Source organism: Rhinocladiella mackenziei (assembly GCF_000835555.1).
Source record: "Rhinocladiella mackenziei CBS 650.93 unplaced genomic scaffold supercont1.2, whole genome shotgun sequence".
NCBI classification, from domain to species: domain Eukaryota; kingdom Fungi; phylum Ascomycota; class Eurotiomycetes; order Chaetothyriales; family Herpotrichiellaceae; genus Rhinocladiella; species Rhinocladiella mackenziei.
In genome coordinates this window covers 1,102,446-1,123,120 of record NW_013550603.1, presented here as the reverse complement: position 1 = coordinate 1,123,120, position 20,675 = coordinate 1,102,446, and the positions used below count along the sequence as shown (strand labels likewise).

At 51.0% G+C, this 20,675-nt stretch overlaps 8 protein-coding genes across 8 annotated transcripts; 1 reads left to right on the top strand and 7 right to left on the bottom strand.

The window, feature by feature from the left end:
• Positions 1 to 513: 513 nt before the first annotated feature.
• Positions 514 to 1,596, bottom strand: Z518_02212 (uncharacterized protein; the record flags this gene model as incomplete). The annotated part of the gene is made up of 1 exon (XM_013419241.1): positions 514 to 1,596. One exon carries the CDS (start codon positions 1,594 to 1,596, stop codon positions 514 to 516), a length of 1,083 nt encoding a protein of 360 aa, XP_013274695.1.
• A 1,400-nt stretch (positions 1,597 to 2,996) lies between these two features.
• Z518_02211 (uncharacterized protein) lies at positions 2,997 to 3,956 on the bottom strand (the record flags this gene model as incomplete). Its single annotated transcript, XM_013419240.1, has 1 exon — positions 2,997 to 3,956. One exon carries the CDS (start codon positions 3,954 to 3,956, stop codon positions 2,997 to 2,999), a length of 960 nt encoding a protein of 319 aa, XP_013274694.1.
• A 1,788-nt stretch (positions 3,957 to 5,744) lies between these two features.
• Z518_02210 (uncharacterized protein) lies at positions 5,745 to 7,616 on the bottom strand (the record flags this gene model as incomplete). Its single annotated transcript, XM_013419239.1, has 1 exon — positions 5,745 to 7,616. One exon carries the CDS (start codon positions 7,614 to 7,616, stop codon positions 5,745 to 5,747), a length of 1,872 nt encoding a protein of 623 aa, XP_013274693.1.
• Positions 7,617 to 9,022: 1,406 nt separating this feature from the next.
• Positions 9,023 to 10,302, bottom strand: Z518_02209 (uncharacterized protein; the record flags this gene model as incomplete). Its single annotated transcript, XM_013419238.1, has 7 exons — positions 9,023 to 9,201; positions 9,257 to 9,384; positions 9,437 to 9,725; positions 9,789 to 9,940; positions 9,993 to 10,058; positions 10,110 to 10,158; positions 10,212 to 10,302. 7 exons carry the CDS (start codon positions 10,300 to 10,302, stop codon positions 9,023 to 9,025), a joined length of 954 nt encoding a protein of 317 aa, XP_013274692.1.
• Positions 10,303 to 11,204: 902 nt separating this feature from the next.
• On the top strand, positions 11,205 to 11,909 carry Z518_02208 (uncharacterized protein; the record flags this gene model as incomplete). Its single annotated transcript, XM_013419237.1, has 1 exon — positions 11,205 to 11,909. The coding sequence occupies one exon, from the start codon at positions 11,205 to 11,207 to the stop codon at positions 11,907 to 11,909; it is 705 nt and encodes a 234-aa protein (XP_013274691.1).
• Positions 11,910 to 12,298: 389 nt separating this feature from the next.
• On the bottom strand, positions 12,299 to 13,386 carry Z518_02207 (uncharacterized protein; the record flags this gene model as incomplete). The annotated part of the gene is made up of 3 exons (XM_013419236.1): positions 12,299 to 12,640; positions 12,874 to 13,007; positions 13,308 to 13,386. The coding sequence occupies 3 exons, from the start codon at positions 13,384 to 13,386 to the stop codon at positions 12,299 to 12,301; spliced, it is 555 nt and encodes a 184-aa protein (XP_013274690.1).
• Positions 13,387 to 14,269: 883 nt separating this feature from the next.
• Positions 14,270 to 16,354, bottom strand: Z518_02206 (uncharacterized protein; the record flags this gene model as incomplete). The annotated part of the gene is made up of 2 exons (XM_013419235.1): positions 14,270 to 15,909; positions 15,964 to 16,354. The coding sequence occupies 2 exons, from the start codon at positions 16,352 to 16,354 to the stop codon at positions 14,270 to 14,272; spliced, it is 2,031 nt and encodes a 676-aa protein (XP_013274689.1).
• A 535-nt stretch (positions 16,355 to 16,889) lies between these two features.
• On the bottom strand, positions 16,890 to 18,749 carry Z518_02205 (uncharacterized protein; the record flags this gene model as incomplete). Its single annotated transcript, XM_013419234.1, has 3 exons — positions 16,890 to 17,864; positions 18,025 to 18,528; positions 18,576 to 18,749. The coding sequence occupies 3 exons, from the start codon at positions 18,747 to 18,749 to the stop codon at positions 16,890 to 16,892; spliced, it is 1,653 nt and encodes a 550-aa protein (XP_013274688.1).
• Positions 18,750 to 20,675: the final 1,926 nt, after the last annotated feature.

Here is a 20,675-nt window from a genome sequence, read left to right as displayed (position 1 = left end):
GGGGGGGGGGGGGGGGGGGGGGGGGGGGGTTCAAGTAAGGCTCCAACGCCGCTACTATGTATCGAGGTAACAAGGCTGCCAGTCCTATTTCATCGTCTCATCTCTATATCATCATGCATTCCCATTCACTCTCCTCTTCTTCTATGTTCAATGCAGCAGGGCCCTACCGATGCGTAAACAGATGTAAAAAGTCTTTCGTCCAGCGGTGCGAAACTACATCCCCCAAATCAAGATGCTGACCCTTGAAATCGTCATGCATTGAGTTTCATCACCTCTTCGAGAACTTCAGCACCGAAATTGGCGACAGTAGTGCGAGTCTTCTCTGGCTTTTTCTTGTATTTCAGAGGCGACAGGCTCCTAGTCTTCGTTCCCACAACGAAGTATAATCCGTCAGCCAAACAATCCTTTTTATTTTGTTTTTTGAAAATTTCCCCTTCCCCTTCATTTTTAAAAAGACAAGACGGTCGCACCTATGAACAAATTTTCAAAGAGAGCAAGGGGAGGCGAGGAATATCAGCGGCCATCTCCACGGCCATGACTCACCGCACGTCGAGACTTGTCCTTCCTGTCATCCTCCTCGTCTTCAATCATTCTCCTCTCACGATCTGAATCCTTGATCAAATTCGAATCGTCGTATCTGGTTCCAACTCCACTGCCACGGTAGCTTTCACTGCTCTGTGGAGTGGGGCCATCGTAATACCAGTGTCCGTCTCGGCCCTTGTAGTAACCGCCCCTCTCTCTGGCTCGTCGTCGGCGTTCCCTTTCCAATCGCTGTTTGTGATGTTCTTCCCGTAGCAACAACATCTCTTTATGCTGACTGTGCTCCTCGGATACTTCATTCCACTCACTCACGGCACCTTTTATGCCCAGTGCAGCGATTCCAATGGCTGCGGCATCCTGCCAGCGAGAGGCCCGTTGTTGTTTGTGTGCGTCTTCGGGAGATAACTTCCCTTCTCGAACTTTTTCCCTGCGCTTATCATGAGATTCGATGGAGCTGTAGATCTTGGAAGCTGCATGAATGGTGGCCACGCTAGCCAGGGCCGCTGTGATCCACTTTTTGCGTTGCAATTTGCGACAGTTCTTTTCCTCCTCGGTGGAAGACATCAACGAAGAGGACGAAGACGAGGAACTGGAGGAGCTACGGCGGCGTCGAGATCGACCCGAGGTGGATTTCGGTCGAACACGGGAACGAGGGGGGATAGAGCCCTCAGAGTCGGAATAATCGTCCCGTCGGTCTCGGTAGCGAACAAGGGCCGCAGTACCTGCACCAGCAGCTGCACTGGCACCCATTGCTCGAGAATTGTTGACTGAACGGGATCTTCGAGGTGATCCGCGATGGTTTGGACGTCTGGGGAGGTTCTCGCCTTTGTGTCTCACAACCTCGACGATCTCTTCGTCCGAGGCGACATCGCGCCGTCGGCGCAAGTGGAGGCCCTTCTCTTCCATTGTGCGGCTGTCATAAACATGGGAGTCCTCTCGAGGTAATTGTTCACGCATCTTCTTGTATCGGTGTTGAATGGGATCCCAGACCTTATCACCATGCTTGACAATAATGGGAACAGCGTTCAAGGTTAGTCCTAAAGCCTGTTCCGCCATTTTTGGAAGCTATTGGGGCGTGTTACATGATTCTATGAGAGGAAGAAAGGGTTCCGATCGGAGGCCTTGCAGCACAAGCTAATTGGGAACGGAATTGGTTTGGATAGCCGGAGCCGTTATCGGCCGATTGTTAATCAGCTTCTATAATTGACTGGGGACGCAAACATGATGCAGTGACGGGTAGGTATTGTGCTGTAAATATCCAGTCTCGCCGGCGGTGATGCTCTCGCAAAGGTGTGCTCGGTTCGGGGTAGATAGGAGACCAGAGGCTAGAGGGAAAAGGACTAGCAATAAGAATGGTAAAGTAGTGTGAAAGAGAAAGCAGACGTCATGGTGTGGCAGCTACACCGACAATGTCGTGTTTGGAAGAGAGTATGGATTTGATTGGACGGAAGAAACAACTTGCACTAGAATTTATGAAGAGACGGACGGCGGTAAGACGGCCGTGGGTCATGTGGTGACTCTCATGCTATAGGACAAGCAATTCGAAGATCCATCGTTGATCAGGATCGATGGCGCCGGTCGGGATCTTGCGAATCGGGCTCCGGAGAGAAATTTGGAGCGAGGCCGGGATAAACCCAGGCTCGAAGGAGGATTAGAAGCCAGAGCGCGGAAGGGGTTTTCTCTGACAGCAGAAAAGGAAAGGGATGCGAGAAGAAGCCCAGAGAGTCAGGGAGGGAGGGTTGGTGGCGGTTGATAGGAGTGAGGCAGTTGAATGACGTCCCCCGCACAGTATCAAGCGCCATCAATTTCATGCCCGTCTGAATACTGCATGCAATAGGACCGTCGGAAACTCCTCTCTACACTCTCTTCACGCTCTATTATAGACCACGAGATGATCCTCCTGGCTCAGTAGCCCTCTCTGTCGTATCCTATCATTATGCTACTGAGTCCTCGCTATCGAGAGTACCTGAAGGGCCAATCTGACATTAGCGGACTCCCTACGGCTCCCCCTCCTTGTCTGCGATGCCTTGTCCCAAAGATCCTACTTTATCCAATTCAGCCTTTTCGACCCTTTTAGTACTCACAAGATCATGATAGAAGAAATCGAATAAGGGAAAGTCAAGGCCAGTGTGTAAATTGCTGGAAATTCCACACAGCGGTGAAGGAAGCTCAAGTTTCGCCGCGGGGTGTTCAGAAACGATGGGATGATCTGTTTAGCAAAGACATATGTCTTGGTCGATCCAATCTCCCTCAGTTGACCTTTGTATCACTCAACTTGACGGAGATGGCCAGATGAACCATTGACCTCGCAGTACCTTGGACAGGTTTGCCAGCATTTGTGCTTGAGGAATGAAAAGACATCATATTATACCTCAGATGCCCAGCACGACCGTGGAAACTTGACCACTTCTTTGATTTCTCTCTCTCCCTCTCCCTCTTTCTGCCAGGATTCCCATTCATCTTCTCAGAGTCATCTCAGGAACAATTCCAATCACCGTCCAGAATTCTCTGGCGTCCAATTTCCGGCCCAACGCATCCACCGACCGCGGTAGTCCTCGAACGTTGTTCTCAGCCATCAACTCGATAATCCAGCGACGATACTTTGATTTTTCCTCTGCCTGGACCGTATCCCTCTCTATCCCGCCATCGTCCTCACTCTCGCCCATCCAATCCCACACCAGACTCCACCAATCATACGAAACGCAATCAGCGACAATCCATCTGCGTCCAAACAAGCTCTTCTTTTCCTCGTTCTCTCTGTCCTTCTGCCCTCCGATATCCCTCGAGACAGTACCCACAACGGCCCTCGCCACATCCACGCCGTGAACCAAATGCAATGCGCCCTTTGCACCAAGATGCTCTTTCGTCTTCGCCACGCGCACAACCCAATTCTTCGGGTCCCTGGACCCTCCGTACAAGCCGGCAAGGTTCAACACGCATCCACCGAGCATGAGAAGCTCATCCTCTGCCACGCAACGCTCATTGGACGCGTCGACCGCGCTAGACGAGTCGTTCCAATCTGGCGTGGTGTAGATCCCCGTCGAGCCGAGCTGGATCCATTTCGTGGCCTTCATAGCTCCATCGTTGCCACCGAACCCAGATTGCCCATCCGAGTGTGATTGCGAGTGTGTGGCAGCGTACAAATCCACTAATGTCCGCGACGCTCCGGATCCTTTCAGGGGGAACGTGACCAGCACGTATGCCGCAAAGGGCAGCGGCTCAAAGGGAGCCTTGTCATCGGCCTGCGGGTCGAATCTAAACGGGATCGTCCCGTCCCGACCTGTCGTCGTGGTCGCCGCGTAGCTGATATTCTCCTTCGTAAGTAACGGGGACAGGAATTGGTAGGTCCAGCCTGCTCCGAGGATTAGGAGGGTCACTGATCCTGGGGGATTGGTCGAAGTGGGGCGAAGAGTCATTGATGTCAGTGAAGAAAGAGGTGTACTATGACCCTAGACATGAATGAGCTGGAACTGAACTAGACCCAAGTCGAGAATCTGGACAGCATAGAGTAAATGATATCATAAGCATTTCCATTGGTTGATGTGCTCTGATTGGTCGCCAAGAGATGTGTTGGATTCAGCCTTGGCCTGAGCCCTTTAGGCTTCTCCTCTGCAAGAAATTCAACGTTACAATACCGTACGATATCTGGGATTAGCTGGATGTTTCGAGTCAATGACGTGGTTGTAAGCCCCAAGATTCACAGTGAGAAATCCACGACGTACGGATCTCCCCTGTCTAGGTCGCTAAAAGTCAACGTCCTCAACGATTTCAACCCATCCCTGGCCGGCCTCACTGCCTCGCCATCGGCAGGTCAACACGCCCACCCCTTGACGTGTCGCGTAGAGTATGAGGGGGATGGTACCCAGATCAACGGTAAAGCTGAACCCTAAGATCCGGGCGTCACCACAGAGTGGACGGTTAAGCTTTCTGGTATAGAGCGATTGTTTATGTAAGGATCGAGGTAAACGCCGAGATGTGTTCGTCAAATACAGCTTCAGATTCACGGTATGAAGAGTTGGCTGTGCACACCATGATGGGCGACATGGTATGGTATGTACGGAGGAGAGGGAGCTTAGAGAGATTCGTGCCAGGTTGTTATTCCTCTGGACATAGCGTATGAGCGAAATCGTGCTGGTGGCATTGTTCGGTCAAAGTTATGATGGCGGCCGTGCTTCGTACATGAAATGCGGAATATCAATTTCATTTTGTCTCAACTGTCCGCAGATACAGTCCGGGGCGCCGCCCGGGGGGGCCGACTGCACATTCAGTTGAGCAAAATCTTTTATAAGTTGGTCATCCACTGATTCTGGGTCTGTTGTGAGGTGGAACCTCCGTATCTGTCCGTCCTTAGATTCGGACCTTCGCAGTCTGAGGAACAAGTTCAGGCCACGTTGAGCATGAGTGATGGCGACCATATATTCACCGCGCAGTAGTTCAAGACTGGTCAAAGGACGAGCTCTCAAATGGAAAATGGCCTTGTTATATTGTTGAAGGCCAAAGCCTTGTACAAGTTCAAGGTTTTGAATTTGCCAGAGCCAAGGGATGGACCAAGGAGGGATGAAGTTCAAGGATGAATGATGTTTGTTCAGAGGCGCAGATTATGTTTCAAAAGGTTTGTCATTCTCCAAGTAGTTACCTGATTGCCTTTCCCGCCTCACGTACATCGAACAAATTTGGGCCTTCCAGGTCTTCTTACCCCAGCAGAGCTCCTTTCCCCCGTCACCCTTTCCTTTCCCTGCTCTTGGCACATCATCTAACCGTCATCCATCGACCAATGCAAGTTGAGTTGCCTCAGTTCCCGCTTCATCTCATCCGACCTCGCCTCAGAATCGAATGCATGCACTGCATAACACGTGATCTTGCTCGCTTATCGGCGAAGGAGTAAAGACAAGGAGTGAGCAAAACGGGGCTATAGAAATATGTAAAGATAAATGATATATGGACAGATCAAGGAAATTCGTATCAGACATAGTCAGGCTCAGTTGGTGTAGTTGGATTTGCGCCGAGTTGGGGTGGGATGTGTGGTTTGGTTGTTGCAATGGGGTGGTGTTTCAATCTCAAGTGATATCCTCTCGACCCAGCCTTCTTCACCAGTGTGACATCGGTTTGCGTATGTTTATGTTTCCAGCGGCAGGGAGGAAATTTGACAGTTGCCTACTTGGTCGTGCTGCGGCTCGCCTTTCTCGGTCTCTTTCAAGCCTCGTTCATCCCCACAATTCTTCATTAGAAGGCACCAAGTCCGGACCACTATAGACTTTAGACTCCTTGTCCTTGTCTTTCTTGTTCACTAAGCCAGTAGTATTGCTTGTTGCCATTGGAACTTCCGCAGCCTGCGCCCCCTGCACAATGTCGGCCTCCACATCTCGTGCGATAGCTTTGTAGTCCTGCACGACATCACCGTAGAAGCCTTTGCTATTGGCCCCAGCCACGGCCGCTCCGTTCCAGCCCTTGCGAGACTCGAAGTACATTTCGTCTGTCTCGGTTTCAATGTCGGTGGTCTCATCAGCCGATGTGAGATCGTCCGCCGATGAGGAGTCGGAGGAGTCCATGTTGCCTCGGGGGATGGCCCGAGGCGTTCCGCGTCGAGGGATGATATCATCCCGGGGACTGGCACGACGCCGGATTGGATCGACAGATGCGGCTCGTCGAGTGAGGTCAACAGAGATACGACGACGAGTGACTGGATCGCGAGAGATAGCCCGTCGAGTCATTGGACCCGGTGATACTGTTCGACGGGTGAATGGCGCGCGTGAATGCGTTCGACGTGTGGCTCGGTCTGGAGAAACAGTGCGATGAATAGCTGGTTCACGAGAGATTGCACGGCATGTCGCTCGGGGAGGAGGGGATTCAGCCCGGCGGCGAACTGGCTCACAGGATCCAGCCCGGCGAGCGATTGGGTCTCGAGAGAAGGAGCGTGCTGGGACTTCAGTGTCACGAGATTCACTGCGTGATCCGACGGGCTCACGGGAACGAGCTCTTCGTCGAAATGGTTCGACAGATTCGGCTCGTCGAGAGACTGGTTCTCGAGAGGCCGACCGGCGTTGATCTGTGGGTCCCCGAGAGGAGGCTCGCATGTATGCCACTTCTCCAATACCAGGGCCGCGAGAGGAAGGGCGAGAGGGAAGCTGAGAATTGCTGCGAGAATATGGCCTGTCCAAGTCTGAATCGGAAGCCTCTATGGGGCTGGTGATTCGAGATGGTGGGTTCACCGGTGGAGAGGTTCGAACCTGATTCTCCAGGCGGGCTGCCAGATTGTCGACGTTGATGACGTCATCCTCGCTGGCGGAAGGTAAGGTTGGGATCGCAGCTGCGACATGTGCAGCGATGGGAGTGTTGTCCAAAGGAGTCGCATTGTTGCTTTCTGAGAGGCCATTATATTTCTCGGCGACAGGGCTGAGGACGGAGATCGCCGAAGCCGGTTGGCTTTTGGCTTGTTGGACGTTGGTCTGAATATGCGGAAGATGGCCAGGTCCGTAGCCTTTGTCAGGGAAGGCAGCTCTGGTAAAGAAGGTACTGACGTCGTCGTACACTGGTGATTGGGTATGGACGATGGGGGAGCCCGATCGAAATGGATCGGCAACTGGTCGTGATTCTGCGACGATCACTTCATCGATGTTCGTGGTAATATTGGTCAGAGCGGGGCGTGGTTCGGCAGTGACCAGCTTCTCAACTTGTTGGACGACCTGGGTTTGTTGGGTGCTCCCTGAAGATGATCGCCTATGGATCTTTCGAGACCATGGGAGAGGGATGGTGATGGTGATGGCATTTCGTTCCTTCGAGACAACCGGAGGAGTAGGCTGTCTGATTTCTTCGATGCTAATCTTCTCGATCTTGTCCTGCTCGTAGCTGAGGTCGGGGGAGTTGTTGACAAGAGTCTTTTGAGAGTCAGGACTTCCATGAGCTTGGTAGATGGGATTGTTCAAGTCATCTTCAAGATACTGTTGACTCCAACCTCCTCCGTTGGGAGCAGTGATGGCAGCATCGCCCCATCGAGCATGGAGCTGCTTCCCGGACTCTGATCGGGACCTGGAAGGTCGGCGTCGAGAAGGAATAAGACCTTCCAATACCGCTGCCATAGTCGACGCTGTTTGATGAGGCAAAGAAGTCGAAGACTGGAGAGAGCTGAGCAGATAGAGTGGATGTCGAGAGGAATGTAAAATGTAAGAGCAGACGCTTGCTTCAAAAGAAATACGATGAAAGGAAAGCAATGGGTGTAGATGGTCGGTCGTGTGCCCGGCCTCAGACAAGTTTTGCAGTGGAAGGATCGCACCTGGGCGGCTAAACAGGACTGACGGACACCAGGTCGTCAGGCCAAAATGAAAGGCAGATTTGTAGTATTACGGTTAACTTTTGGGCCGATGCTGATGTTGAAAAATGTTTTAATGATCGAGAGATGAAAGAACAAGAGTACAGCAGGACGAAATAATGCGGCAGCGGAGAACAAATGTATCTTCTGTTGTGTGACAGTCCTTACCTGAAAGAGCGCCGAGGTGGCACAACAATAGCACAAATGCCTCCTAGGAGCAGAGGCTCTAGACTTTGGGACGCAGTAGTCCAGGTCGCGAGCGTGCAATGTAGCAGGGGAGTACCGAAGATAGATTTCTCGTGCAAGGGACCAGAAATAGCGACCAGCTCGAGCAAAAGATAGAAAATTCACCATTGGATAGGGCTGGGGGAGGGCGTTTCGAAGCGAAGAGGGATTGGATGCCACGGTCAAGATGAGACGCAGCGGACGCAGGGGGCAACAAGGGGAGGGAAGCAGAGCCGATGAGATGCAAGCGAATGAATCACATCAACAATTCTGTAAGCGCTGTGGTGAGTAGCGTTATAAAGAAACAAGCTCTTGTTGGCGGAGGAAGGGAGCGAGAAAGCTTTCAAGTCGGCGCTTCCATTGGGTGTCGACAAGCTGTCATTGGCCAATAGCCAGCCAATGGTGTATTCCCCCGCTAGGGGGGCTATTTTTATGCTGAACCAATCATCGCCGTTATTGACCCCACTTCACTAGGCCAACGGACAAACCAACAGATACCGCGAGACATTTCTGGAGTACGGAATACTGGCATATTGCACATTAGCCGTTGATCTTCTCGACGCGGATCTGCCTCCCCCGTCCAACATCCACGTTTGGTGTCTGCATCTAAAATAACATTTGTGCCAGGATGTGGTAGAATGCCGGCTATGGAAAATCGGGTGGTGATGTATGTACCGCTCTTCCACGCGCTTGATGGATCGCTGGGGAGGCCGGGTAGTGAGCAAGAGGATTGTTTGAATCTTAATTTGCAGGGCACTTCACAAGTTTCATTGGAGCTACATGTAAACAGTCCATCCAGGCAGGATGTATGAGAATAGTGGAATGATCCACCCCGTCCTCAACGTCGAACGAACCCACCCTCATATGACCCTGTTGAGGACTACGGCGTCTCTGACCATTGAGTTTTAGTCTTTTGCTTTTCGACATCGATCTGAGGACGCAATCAATCATTCATTCGTTCATCTCACTGGCCTTTCTATCCACAGCACCACTCACCGATGCACGATGGCTTCCACCTGCAGCCAGAAGCTGGAGGTCGCCTAGGAACGTCCCCTCCTGATAATCGTCAAAGTCAATGTCCACGTAGCCGTGAGGGGTCATGCTCCGTGGTAGAATGGCGAATGATCGGCCTTTGGATCTCTGTTAGTTTTCCAACGCATCATAGAGAAGGGCCGAGGACCATACCTGTAATGCCGGGGTCTGATACGATCCTCATGACGGCAGCAGCAGCATCTTCAACCTTGGCATATTCAACATTGGCCTTGGCCAAGAATTCAACAACTGCCTCACTCAAGATCTTTGTGTGGATGAACCTAGAATGATCGGTCAATGATAGAATTGAAATCCAAACCAATCCTCATATACCATGGTGCAATGTAAGCCACTCGAATGTTGTGTTGCCACTCCGACCTGCGCAGAGCCCTCATCACTCCACGGAGGCCATATTTTGCAGATGCGTATTGGACTACCCCGGCAAGGTCGAGATAGCCGGCCAAGCTCCCCTGTAGGATAAGAACTTGATCCAATGGCTCGCCTTTGTTCAGCGCATTCTGTCGACGGAAGTAGTGGAGGGCAAGTTTGATTGTGTACATGACCCCGACGAGGTTGACGTTGATGACATTCAACTTGGGTTCTTCGGGTTCTTCGGCCTCAGCTGGAGCAAAGTTAGGGCCAGAATCGTGGATTTGTTCCCGATGTTGGCTTTTTTGGCACGTACTATTGTTGAAGAAGACAGAGTCAGCTCCACTGATGCCAGCGTTTGCAATAACAATATCCACTCTCCTCGACGGCGAAGATGATATTGCTGTTTTGAAGACGGCAAGTTGATCGGCCCAAACAGTGACATTACACTTGACAAATTTGACGGCGCTGTTGATTGATATCAGGACCTAGGTGAGCAGTTGATTCCTTTGTTCCTTACTTGCCCAGTTCCTTTTCCAACCTCAATCCTTCTTCCACATCGAGATCGGCAATGACAACGAAGGCTCTGAGTTACTGGTTAGCCGTTCCTCCTAGCAGATCACGAATCAACGCATACCCAGCCTTGGTCAAGGCATGAACATATCCCTCGCCTATCCCATTGGCTCCTGAATGACGATATTACTGAAAATGAAGACGTCCAAGAGCATTCACGACATACCACCGGTGACAACAGCCGTTTTCCCCTTGACACTGCTGCTGTCAAACTCCGCACCGCAATCCACGGCTCCCTGATTAGTATAAGGCTTCATATTTCCAGTTCTGGCCCGATGACTAAAGATATATTACTGTATATGGGATTTCGGAACTCCCTTGTCGTATTTTCCACTCTGGAAATGACTTGATATACTCACTGAGGTTTTCTAAACTGTTCATCTGTCTCTACGTATACCTCTTTGCCCACTTGGAAGAAGTGAATTGGCCTCGGCTGTGGTTCGTCATAGTGCATAAACCCTTCCAGATGCCTGTCATCAAAGGCTCTTTCAATCGAGGAGGTCCCTGCCGAAGCCGGAAACTTGAAGGCGGGGCAAGCTGATTTCTTCCCCCTCTCATGCCTCTGAGTCTTAGGCAGTCTCCAATGATAGCCAATCGATAATCGAGACCACAGGTTCCAAAGGCGGAGGACTACCGCGGCTTAAGACCGAATGGGACCATCTTTGCAAGCTTTCCTATTAGGGATTACATTCGCAGGGAAAAGGGATAGGAGGTAAGCTGTGTGAAATCAGAAACTTTGTTCACGTATACAGCGAGGGTAATTTTGAGGTTGATCTATGTGAAGCTGAGCCGCAACAAGAGAAGAATTCCTCAAGACTGCCCTGGAAATGAGAGCGAAGAGTGGATGGTCTTGGCGTTTAGGGCAGAAGGCCGCCTGCCGACAAATTTCCTCTGCATCCTGCGTTTGTGTGGTAAATTTTCCATCAGTTGAGCAACTCTCGTACAACTAGGCTGAATTGATGTTTGGGTAACCCTATGTGGTATGCAAGCCCTCTTGCCAGGAAGTAACTCCCCGAAGGTTTCTCCATTTCAATACTCAATTCACAGCCTCGTCACCACCCTCTGTCAATCCCCCCGGTCTTTCTTTGCTGACATTCAATGTTCACACTTGACGAAGCCTCGATAGCCAACATCTTGCTCCTCAACTTGTAACAACATCATGCCGATCCTCTCCTCCCCGCTGCTCCTGCGGACCCACTCCCTCACCCTCCTGACGATCTCGTACTACCTCTTCATCTCCCCCGAGCGACTCTTTTCCTCGACTCCAATCTGGCTCCTTGGCGAGAGCATGGGCGTACGGCCCGCGGCGTTTGCTGTGGAAGAGCCGATCCAACCCTCGTCTAGCACGAACACAAGGCTGGAAGCGTCGGCGTTATTGCAGAACACATCAACCACCCAGGGCATGGGAGGGGAGGCTGAGAGAGAACTATGTGTGCTCGTGGTCCTGGTAGTGCTCATGTATGCGGGCATGCAATTCGTCTTCGCGGGAGACCTGACCTTGCTCCCTGCGCAAACATCGGCAAACTCGAGTAAGCGGTCAGGATCGACGACCGTCCAATCCTCCTCGCGCTACGGCGAGGAACTACACACTCTCCTGACCGCGCAGTCGCGGTGGTTGACACTCGCAGGTCTGCATGTGCTGGTATCTTCGGTCCTTGTAGGCTGGATATATCTGTTCCATTCTCATTCTTCGAGCACAGGTGTCTCGGGCCTCCACCGGCTCGCGAATAGAGTCATTCTCACCGTGGGGCTTGCGGACATGCTGTTCTGGGGATATCTGTGGACGGTGCTCAAGGAGGAGGGACGAGAGGTCACGAGCATTTTGGCGAGAAGGAGGCAGATGCTAGATGATGATGAGGACTGACTTTTGAAGATAGAACGATGTGGGTGAAAGATCTCTAGGGAAAAAAGCACCCTGACTTGTAATATAAATATAGGTGATGGAAAGTTTCCATGGCAAGAAGCAGACAACCGGTTTACGGCTTTGCTCACTCTGTGGAGGCTGTACAGGTTACCGCAGAGTATATGCAAGTCCCAGACAGTTGTACAGGTTGAAGGAGTCATGCACTCGACGCGAATGTCATTATAGGTACACGGGTCTCATCTCATCTCCAACTCCAATACTAAATAGCATCGAGATCTGTGTAGATACTTGGTGTCTTCCTCCCGAAACATCTTCATTACACAAAGGGCGGCACATTTCCTGCCTCGTCTCTCTCGACTCACTTATTTAGCTTTTTCGGCCCCGCTCTTCTACAAGAGCGCCGCCAGTCCCAAGAGCCCTGCCCCCACAACGCCGAGTCCGACGCCCCGAACGCTCAACTGATTGCCCGCGGCGGGGCTTGATGTTGCGCTGGCTGCAGCGCCGGTCACAGAGGCAGAAGCTTCAGACGCAACGCTGCTCACAGTTGCGCTGGCGCTGGATAGTGCTGAGCTAGCGGATGATGTTATGCCGCTGAGAGCAGAGGAAGCGGAGGATGAAGCAGACGCAGCCGCGCCGGTGCCGGTGGTGCCAGCGGTCGCAGTGGCAGACGAGTTTGAGCTTCCTGTTGCGGTGGCGCTGCCAGAGGTGCTGGAGCAGCCTGCGGTGGCGGGCTGGATGAAAACGGGGATTAGTTCGGTGTTGCCGGTTGCTTTCAACGGAATGGATTTGGGGCCAACGGATGAAGAGACGCGACAGAGGGAGAGAAAGATAGAAAAGAGAAGAAGGGTTTGTCATGTTGTATGGCCATTGATCGACCCATGGTTGTCCCTTACAACCACCTTTCTAGTGGTCGTGAGACATCCAAAACGAGGAATGCAAAGAATTGTAAGTATCTGGCACGTACCAGAAGTGACGAAGCACCTTCAGGATCACAGATGCTGTGGGCATAGTCAAGGGCAGACTGTTGGTCAGCTGGCTCGCAATCATTGAAGACGCAGCAAGCAATGCCGTCGAGAAAGGATTCGGAGGTACAAATGCCTGTTTAATTCTCGCATTTCTCGACGTCAGCGTCCACTGCGTGAATGAGCGACTGTATAAAGGTGGAATGTATGTGGTTCTTTTGGTAGGTCCTATTCAACGTGAGGGCTGGAGGGGAGGGGCTAGAACTAACATGCTGGATCGAGATTGCAGTTGGCGGGGAGCAGGCTGGTCACGCAGGAATAGGCACCTGGACGGAAGAGACGAAAGTTAGCAAGGCCGCGCAGTACAGAAGATCTTGAGAAGGGCTCCGTCCGTAGTAGACAAAACTTAGAAGTGAAGGGATCGGTACAAACGTACAGGTCGGCAGGCCAGCCAGCGACTGCGCCGATGCGATTCCCGTGAGAAGGGTGGAGATGCCGAGGAGGGTGAGATACATTGTTCAAGTTGTTTATGTTTATGGATGGTTTAATGATGATTGAGATGGCCAAAAAAGGCTGAGAGAAGAGAAAAGCTACAGGCAGGAAAAGGATGCAGGATAGGATATACTCTACAACTTTAGGAGTCTGCGGTTATCGATTTCCTGCTTTTCCATATGGACGCTTCTGCTCAAGATTTCACACGTGTGTCGAAGCCGCCACGAGCTACCATCATCAACCAATCTTCATCCCCTCCGCCGTCTTGCTGCCTGCAGATCTATGGCCCTCCGGTATTTCTTGGTCATTTCATCCTCTCCAGCTGCACTTATACAGTTCAGGTGGCCCGTCATGCAAGAGAAAAACAAGCGCAGATTCTATCATATCTCCCAAATCTTAATTGAGCGGCGTACCGGCATAGGCTCCAAGGGAACGGATATCTCCACCAACCTCCTGCCGATTTCATTGGAAAACAGGGTGTTGGTTGGCCCATTTCGCCTGCCAGGGGTGGTCTGATCTCTGGACTGGTATGAATAAAGAGCTGAGAAGCTATGGATTAGGGATTCAGGACAGAAACTGGGTGGAGTCCTATTGATTGAAACAAAAATGTAGATATACGGCTTTTCAATCACAACAATTACTCAACGCCGTTTCGGTCGTCAAAACATCACCCACTCATCCAGAGTCCACAGTCCCGACGAACCAGGTTCCTATCCAAAACTTAGTCCATCCGCCTGGAGCCAATAATACTACAAAAATATGTGCAATCACCCAAAGTTCATCAGTGTCCTATACCGTGTTGCCCCCCGTTCTCCAACCCACCTGATATCTTGCTGTCATTAGAATCCGTCGCATTACAGAGAGAGTGTGTGAGTGAGAGGCTCTAGAAAACCCTCGGCCGACCATTTAGATAATGTTGATAGTGTATGTGTAGTCGCTGGCAAACCAGTATCCATTCGTATGATCAAGCCGGTCTTCATAATTATGCATGTCGGCGTCCCCCTTCATCACGCTTCGGAAGCGGTCCCAATTGATCTGATCGTATCTTGAGATATCAAAGGCCCCAATGCGACGAAATTCGCCTTTCTTCATTGTTGCGCAGAGGATCAGTCCTTCCACCCGATCTACCACGTCGATGACGGGCAGCAAATAAATCTCCAGCATCTCTGTCAACATTCCCGATGCTTCGGACAGTTTGGGCAGTCGATCGTCGAAGGAAGCCGATTCGAGCTCGACCTGGGCCTTGGTACACTGAATTACGCACGGTGTCTGACCCCAGTAGTCGTGTGTTCGGCGGAGAAGGCCTCGTGCCATAAATCCTCGCACCTTCATCTTGCCGGACTCCACCAGCCCAAAGTGATCACCTTTGTATTTCATCTGGAGATCGATTATCTCGATGCACGTCTCTTGCATCGATTGCGCTGGCTCCGGGTATTTCACTTCCCCGTCGATCGAGGCCCATGTCCACGTTGGGGCGCGATATTTGGTCGGTCTGCGACCTTGCTCCACGCGCCACAACAGTGCATGTGGCAGGTGAGGTTTCCAAAGACCGGCTAGGTAATCCTCTTGGTATAAGCGGTTGCGGGCCATATATTGCTTAGCCAGACCGATCATTGCCAACAGCTTGTCAGAGCTGTACGTCAGGCGTTTGGAGCTGTACATCTTGACGAGTTGATGCCAGTTGCCATGTCTTTGGTGGTGGATGCGTTTATTGAAAAACTCAACGGATTCTTGACTGGCAGGCGGTCCCATTGTCGCAGGCAATCCTTTCGGGAACACTTCCGAACAACACATCTGTTGACATTCCCATAGCAGCTCGTTTCTTGTGAAATGCAGAGTTCTTTTGGCCAGACAGCGTTCTTGGAGGGCCCATGCCCGTTTACTGAGAGGGGATGAATCCACGAGATCGTGCCAAAGGGTTGATCGAAGGATTTTGTACATGCCATCATCAATCCCCAGCCCATTCACCTCCACAATACAAGGCTGAAGCGCTGCCACATTACGAGAGTAGATCAAGCCATTTGCATCTTCTCTGGACGAAGTCGCGGCAAGATTGAGCGTACCTTCGGAGTACACGCGGTGCATCTGCGCCATCTCCTTGAGCACGGCTTGTTCGTTGTCATGCATTATGCAAAGAGCGTCAATCCACAGGTATCGAAACCCCAATCGTTCAGTCGTGATTGCAGCCTCTGCGAATGTCTTTGGTAAACTTGACACTCCCACTCCCTGTCGAAGTGCAGCCAGGGTTCCTTTATGCAGTTGTATCGTTTTCGACTTACCCCAGCAATGACTGAGGGTCACATATTCGCTCAAAGGGTCCACGAACATGCCGTCCACCAGTTTAAGGCCAGGGGCTCCCTTTGGCCCTCGAACCGTCACGTCCAGGAGGTGCGTGGGTTTCCATGTTGCATTGGTCTCTGAGACAGAGCATTTCATGTGGTTAAAAGTACAATCTTGGATCCATTGTTTGGCGAGGTCGAAGCTTTCCATCGACGCCGTACTTGTGGATCTTGCATCAATGGTCCTTACGCCTGGCTCAACGGCATCTGGAATAGAAATAGTGAGCTTGACTGGTCTCATCTTTCTATCAGCAGACTTACATTTCGGGTTCATTAAGATTAATTCCACGACCAGCCCCGGGTCCGAATCCAGTAAAGCTAGGCTAGTCTTCGAGCTATTCGTGCTTGGAGTGGCCCTGTCGGGCGACATTCGTTTCAAATATCGAAATTTCAAGCGAGCCTGATCACGTGCGATTGGGGAAATCCATGCGAACCCCAGTGTGTCGATGGTTGAGCCTTTACTGCGAAAGCTCCTGTACGCCTCCGGGTCGATGGACATGAACACAGTGAGGCATAGATGGCACTTGCTTGCGCGAGCAGCCAGTGCCTCGAGGCCATGATGTTCGATTTCTCCTGATTCACTTCTGAGCGTGCCTGGCTGGAAAATCGACTGGCATGCCACGCACAAGGTGCTGGGTATCAATTCGGTCATGTTGTCGACGCTGTTGATGTTTCCCGGGCATATCGATTCCTGATCCTTCTTCGAGTATGTAGGTGAAAGAATTATTATTATTATTTTTTTTCCCTATCAGTTCATGTTGACAAAAGACACTTGGGCCATCGTGATTGACATCGGGCTCATCAAAAAGGGTTTTTCTCCTGAGATCGTTGCCGACCAACGCGGCCAGATCTAATTTCCGAATAGAGGGCGAAGCGGACGCCACGCGAACCAAGCGTTTCAGAAAACAGCAATCTTGCAAACTGATACGCGCCTTGGAATTGCATCACATCACCGTTGGGGTCTATTTGTAGGTAAAAAAAAAAAAAAAAAGGACACGCGCGTGCAAGCCTGTTTCTTCTTGCCCTGGCCGCTCTGAGGGCCCCCCTGGCTGGTCCGCGTTATGCCCAGCCTCTCGAGGCAAGTCCTGCTTTTGAGATGTGGGGGAAGCAAAACTTTATCTGCGGCACCCACTGGGTTGTGTATGATGGTATGCAGATGTGTAGTAGATACTATAAAATTCATGTTCTCATTTCAGTTTCGTAATCCTCAGAATATCATGTCGACGGAAAAAATCCCGATTTTTCTTCCCATACACGTACATCGGAATGCTCAACAAACAAACGGCAATTTCAATGCTGCCAAGAATGATAAATAAATGTTTGATGCGGATTGCAAATACCCAATTGTAGGCATTGTAGGCCAAAACGAACGAGAAGATGTTTTTGAAGATCAGCAGATTCGTAAATGCCTCAACTGAGATGTCACGATGGGCGTCCAACAGGTACTGCGCGGAAGCAATCGCTCCCATAACCATACTGATGATGATGAATGCCAGGAAGACCTCAGGAACGATCCAGCCGTAACGTCCGACATCTTGTGCTGTGATTCCGAATCCGTAAAGTCCGATTGCTGAAAAGACCAGCGTGGGAATGACCAGTAGAATGCGAAACTCGGGTTCGTACTTGCCCTTGTTGCGTTGGATCATGAGCTTGGTCACGACTTCGCTATATAGTCCCGCCAGAACAAGCCCGAGCATGCTGCCAATGAAGGCGCTGGTGTACATCTTCCCGGCTCTCTCTTCATTGAAGAAGAGAGGCGGCCCAAGAAAGATCAGGGAGAGTATCACCCCGACCATGACAGTCCAGCCGATGATCACGCCTTGGATCAAACATCCCCAAGCAACCGCAGGATGCAAAAAAAGTGGAAATGGACGGAAGAGGAGTTTCAAAAAGGACTCGTCAGTCTTACGCCCATTGAATGGCATTAGAGATTTGACCCAAGAATCCTTTGTAGGAGGAGTTTCAGTCACAGTCGTCGAATGTAACGGCTTTTCGTCGGAGCCTCGCGCACTCGTGGCCTGAGGTTGAGATAACGATTCGGTTGATAAGTCTTCGGCGAGAAGATCAAGATCCAGTGAATGAGCTCTTCGGTATGCAGTTTCGGGAACCAGGAAGAATACCAGGATAAAACCTACAGCCATGAAAATGGCAAGTAGATAAAACTGTTCGGTGATGCATCAGTAAGGATGCCTTCCCAAGGTTTCAAATCGATCCATCGCCGTCGACAGTATCGGGGATGAAGAAAGATCATATCATCTCATTTGTTGGCCATGTTGCATTGCCCATAAGAATATGCGAAAGAAATGAGAATCGGACACTTACACTCCACTGCCACCCGATATGTGCTGCGATCATGCCCACAAAGACTGGCGTGAGGAATGCTCCCCCGAAAAGACAGGTGTTGGTTATTGCCATTCGCACTCCGCGTTCGTGCACGAAATAGAGATCCCCGACACAGGCATTGACAAGGGCTTCAAATGGAGCCAGTGCGACTCCCTGAAAGACACGGCTCCAGAGAATACTCGCATAGTTATGATTTGCATGTGTGGAGCCACCCCAAACCGAGCTTGCGACCATGAGCAGAGCTCCAAAGAGGAAAAGATGTCTCTTCCCCCAGACTCTTGCCGATGCCACGAACAGCCATCCTGCAACTCCGACACCAACCAAATGGTATGCCGTCAGAAGGGCCGCATCTTGGAATGTACGCTTGAACAGTATAGCAAGTGTCACCGAGTCCGCCGCAAGGAGGGGAGACGCCGTAGTGGCGACGCATGAGACAAAACAAAGGATACCGAGAATCACATCTCGCTGCCAGAGGGGCCAGTTCTAGGTGGGTCAATTTCAAGGTAGGTTAGGCAGTTAACAGAACTCACCAAGGGATCGTTCGGGTCGTTCGATGGCTGAGGAACCAATATAATTCGACCAGCCTTGTCTCTTTTCAAATGCTGAGCAGTCTCCAACAACTCTGCATGTCGTTGTTCCGCGTCGTAGACATAGACGGTCCCGGGAACGAGTTCCGCCTTGGGTTCGAGGATTCCCAGAGCCATGCTTAGCTAAGTTGCCGGCGTTGGCAGAGCAGGAAATAGGGGTCGGCCTCGCCTAGGTATGTCTTGCGGCAATCATGGTGTGTTTGAGGACCTTTTGCGCCGGCTCGCAGGGTTTGAGAATATGACCAACAATGGGGACTGGGAGTGTATAAAGAAACAAGATAAATCGCAGATAGAAACTGCAATATTACGCGGCCTGAGCCACTGGGAAAAGACGCATACCATCTCCCCCCCCACCTCCGTTCTAGGCTCGGGTCCCGGAATCAAAGCATCGTACCAGTTCTGCGACGTACTCGCAGATTGTTTGACGTTGAATGCGTCACTGGCGAGTGATGACACGCGGCTCATTTTCTGATCTCACACTCGCCATTGTCTACCTAATCAGGTTCCACCGACTTTGTGAGTACCTCCCGTTTCCGAAATCTTTTTGGGACCGCCAATATGGTGGATAGTATACATTGAGAATGACTCGAGGATGGAGTTGTGTCGGCTGCGTCGACCAAGGCAGCGAAGTATACAATTGGAACACAACAACAATCAGTTCCATCCAAGGCAACGTAAATAACGCTCTAGCATTGCAAATTCTTAGGAAATAAATGCTTCATGCCTTCACTCCCCACACCAGCATAACAAATTTTTGCGCCAGGGTGCATTCTCATTTGCCCTTTAGGACTTTCGCAGTCATTCACTGCGTCACCCACCTTAGTGAGCTGTGTAGGCCGTTGCTCTTCCCGGTTTATTCGTGCCTGCGTTTTCCTTCAATGGACCCGCGTGGAGTTTTCAAATCAGACGAAGAGGAGCCAGGCGGCTGCAGTGGTCTTGCCGGCCACAGAGCGTACACCAGTCCAAAAGCAACACCGCGGACTAAAGATTCGAGGGCCAAGTCGTGAAAGTGGGATAGGTCGAACACTGCAGGAAGGTTTTGTTGAAGACACAGGACCGGAAACCCCGGTAACACACATGGTTGTCAGGAGAATACGAAGCGGAAAGAGGGTACCAGTATAAGGCCAGCAGGAATCTGTTTGAAGCTAGATATTGGGCAAAACTCTTTGTATCGAAGAAAGCCTGGATTCTCACTACGTGTTTTGAACATTTGACAAAAAGTATCAATCGCAGGAATATCTGCAGTGCGATCACGGTGGAAGCAACAGAAGAGAGGGAATGCTTAAGGAGCCTTGGACCCGACCCCGTACGAATACCTCATGGCCTTAGTATATTTGGCACCTATGACGCCACCTAGAGAAGAATTTTACACGTACCACTGAAAGTGCAGGTAGATTTGAGCCAAACATTATGGCAGGCATATAATTTTGTCTTTTATGACAGGCTGAACTTGAATGGTCAAGAGAAAGCGGACTGGTGGAGTTCATAACTTCGAGCGATGATGCGGGCAAATCATATTTGAGACCATGTTTGTTTTGGTGGCAGATTGGTGTCACGTGAGCAGGGCTGCAGTATGCAGGCGTTTTTATACATCGAAAAGAGTCGAAGAACGGAACGCGAGGATCATCTACAAGCGAAAAGGAAAAAAGGTCTGAGTCAAAAACAGAACCCCAGGTGTCAAAGTGTGATTTGGACCGTCCGCACGCTTGCTAACTCCGCTCATCAGTCCACCACAGCTAAAGCTATGTGGTATCGCAGGAGACTAAAGGGAAAACAGTGTTTGCGTTGAATCGCATTCGACATAGAAGGGGGATGGTTGGGGGGAAGTTGCCGTGGTCTTGGGGGTGGGGATAGTTTCTCTCTCTCTGCCTTTATCTGGCCCTTGAACAAATCACTTCACACGCGCCTTCCAGTGCAATACCTAGAATCCGTGCTCACAAGACAAGCAGTGCAAGTACTGCCATTTGAGCAATAACCCTGCCAGAAAACATGGGGGAATCATAAGCAAGATCGACAAAAGGCGGGTGAATGCACAGCTGCCTG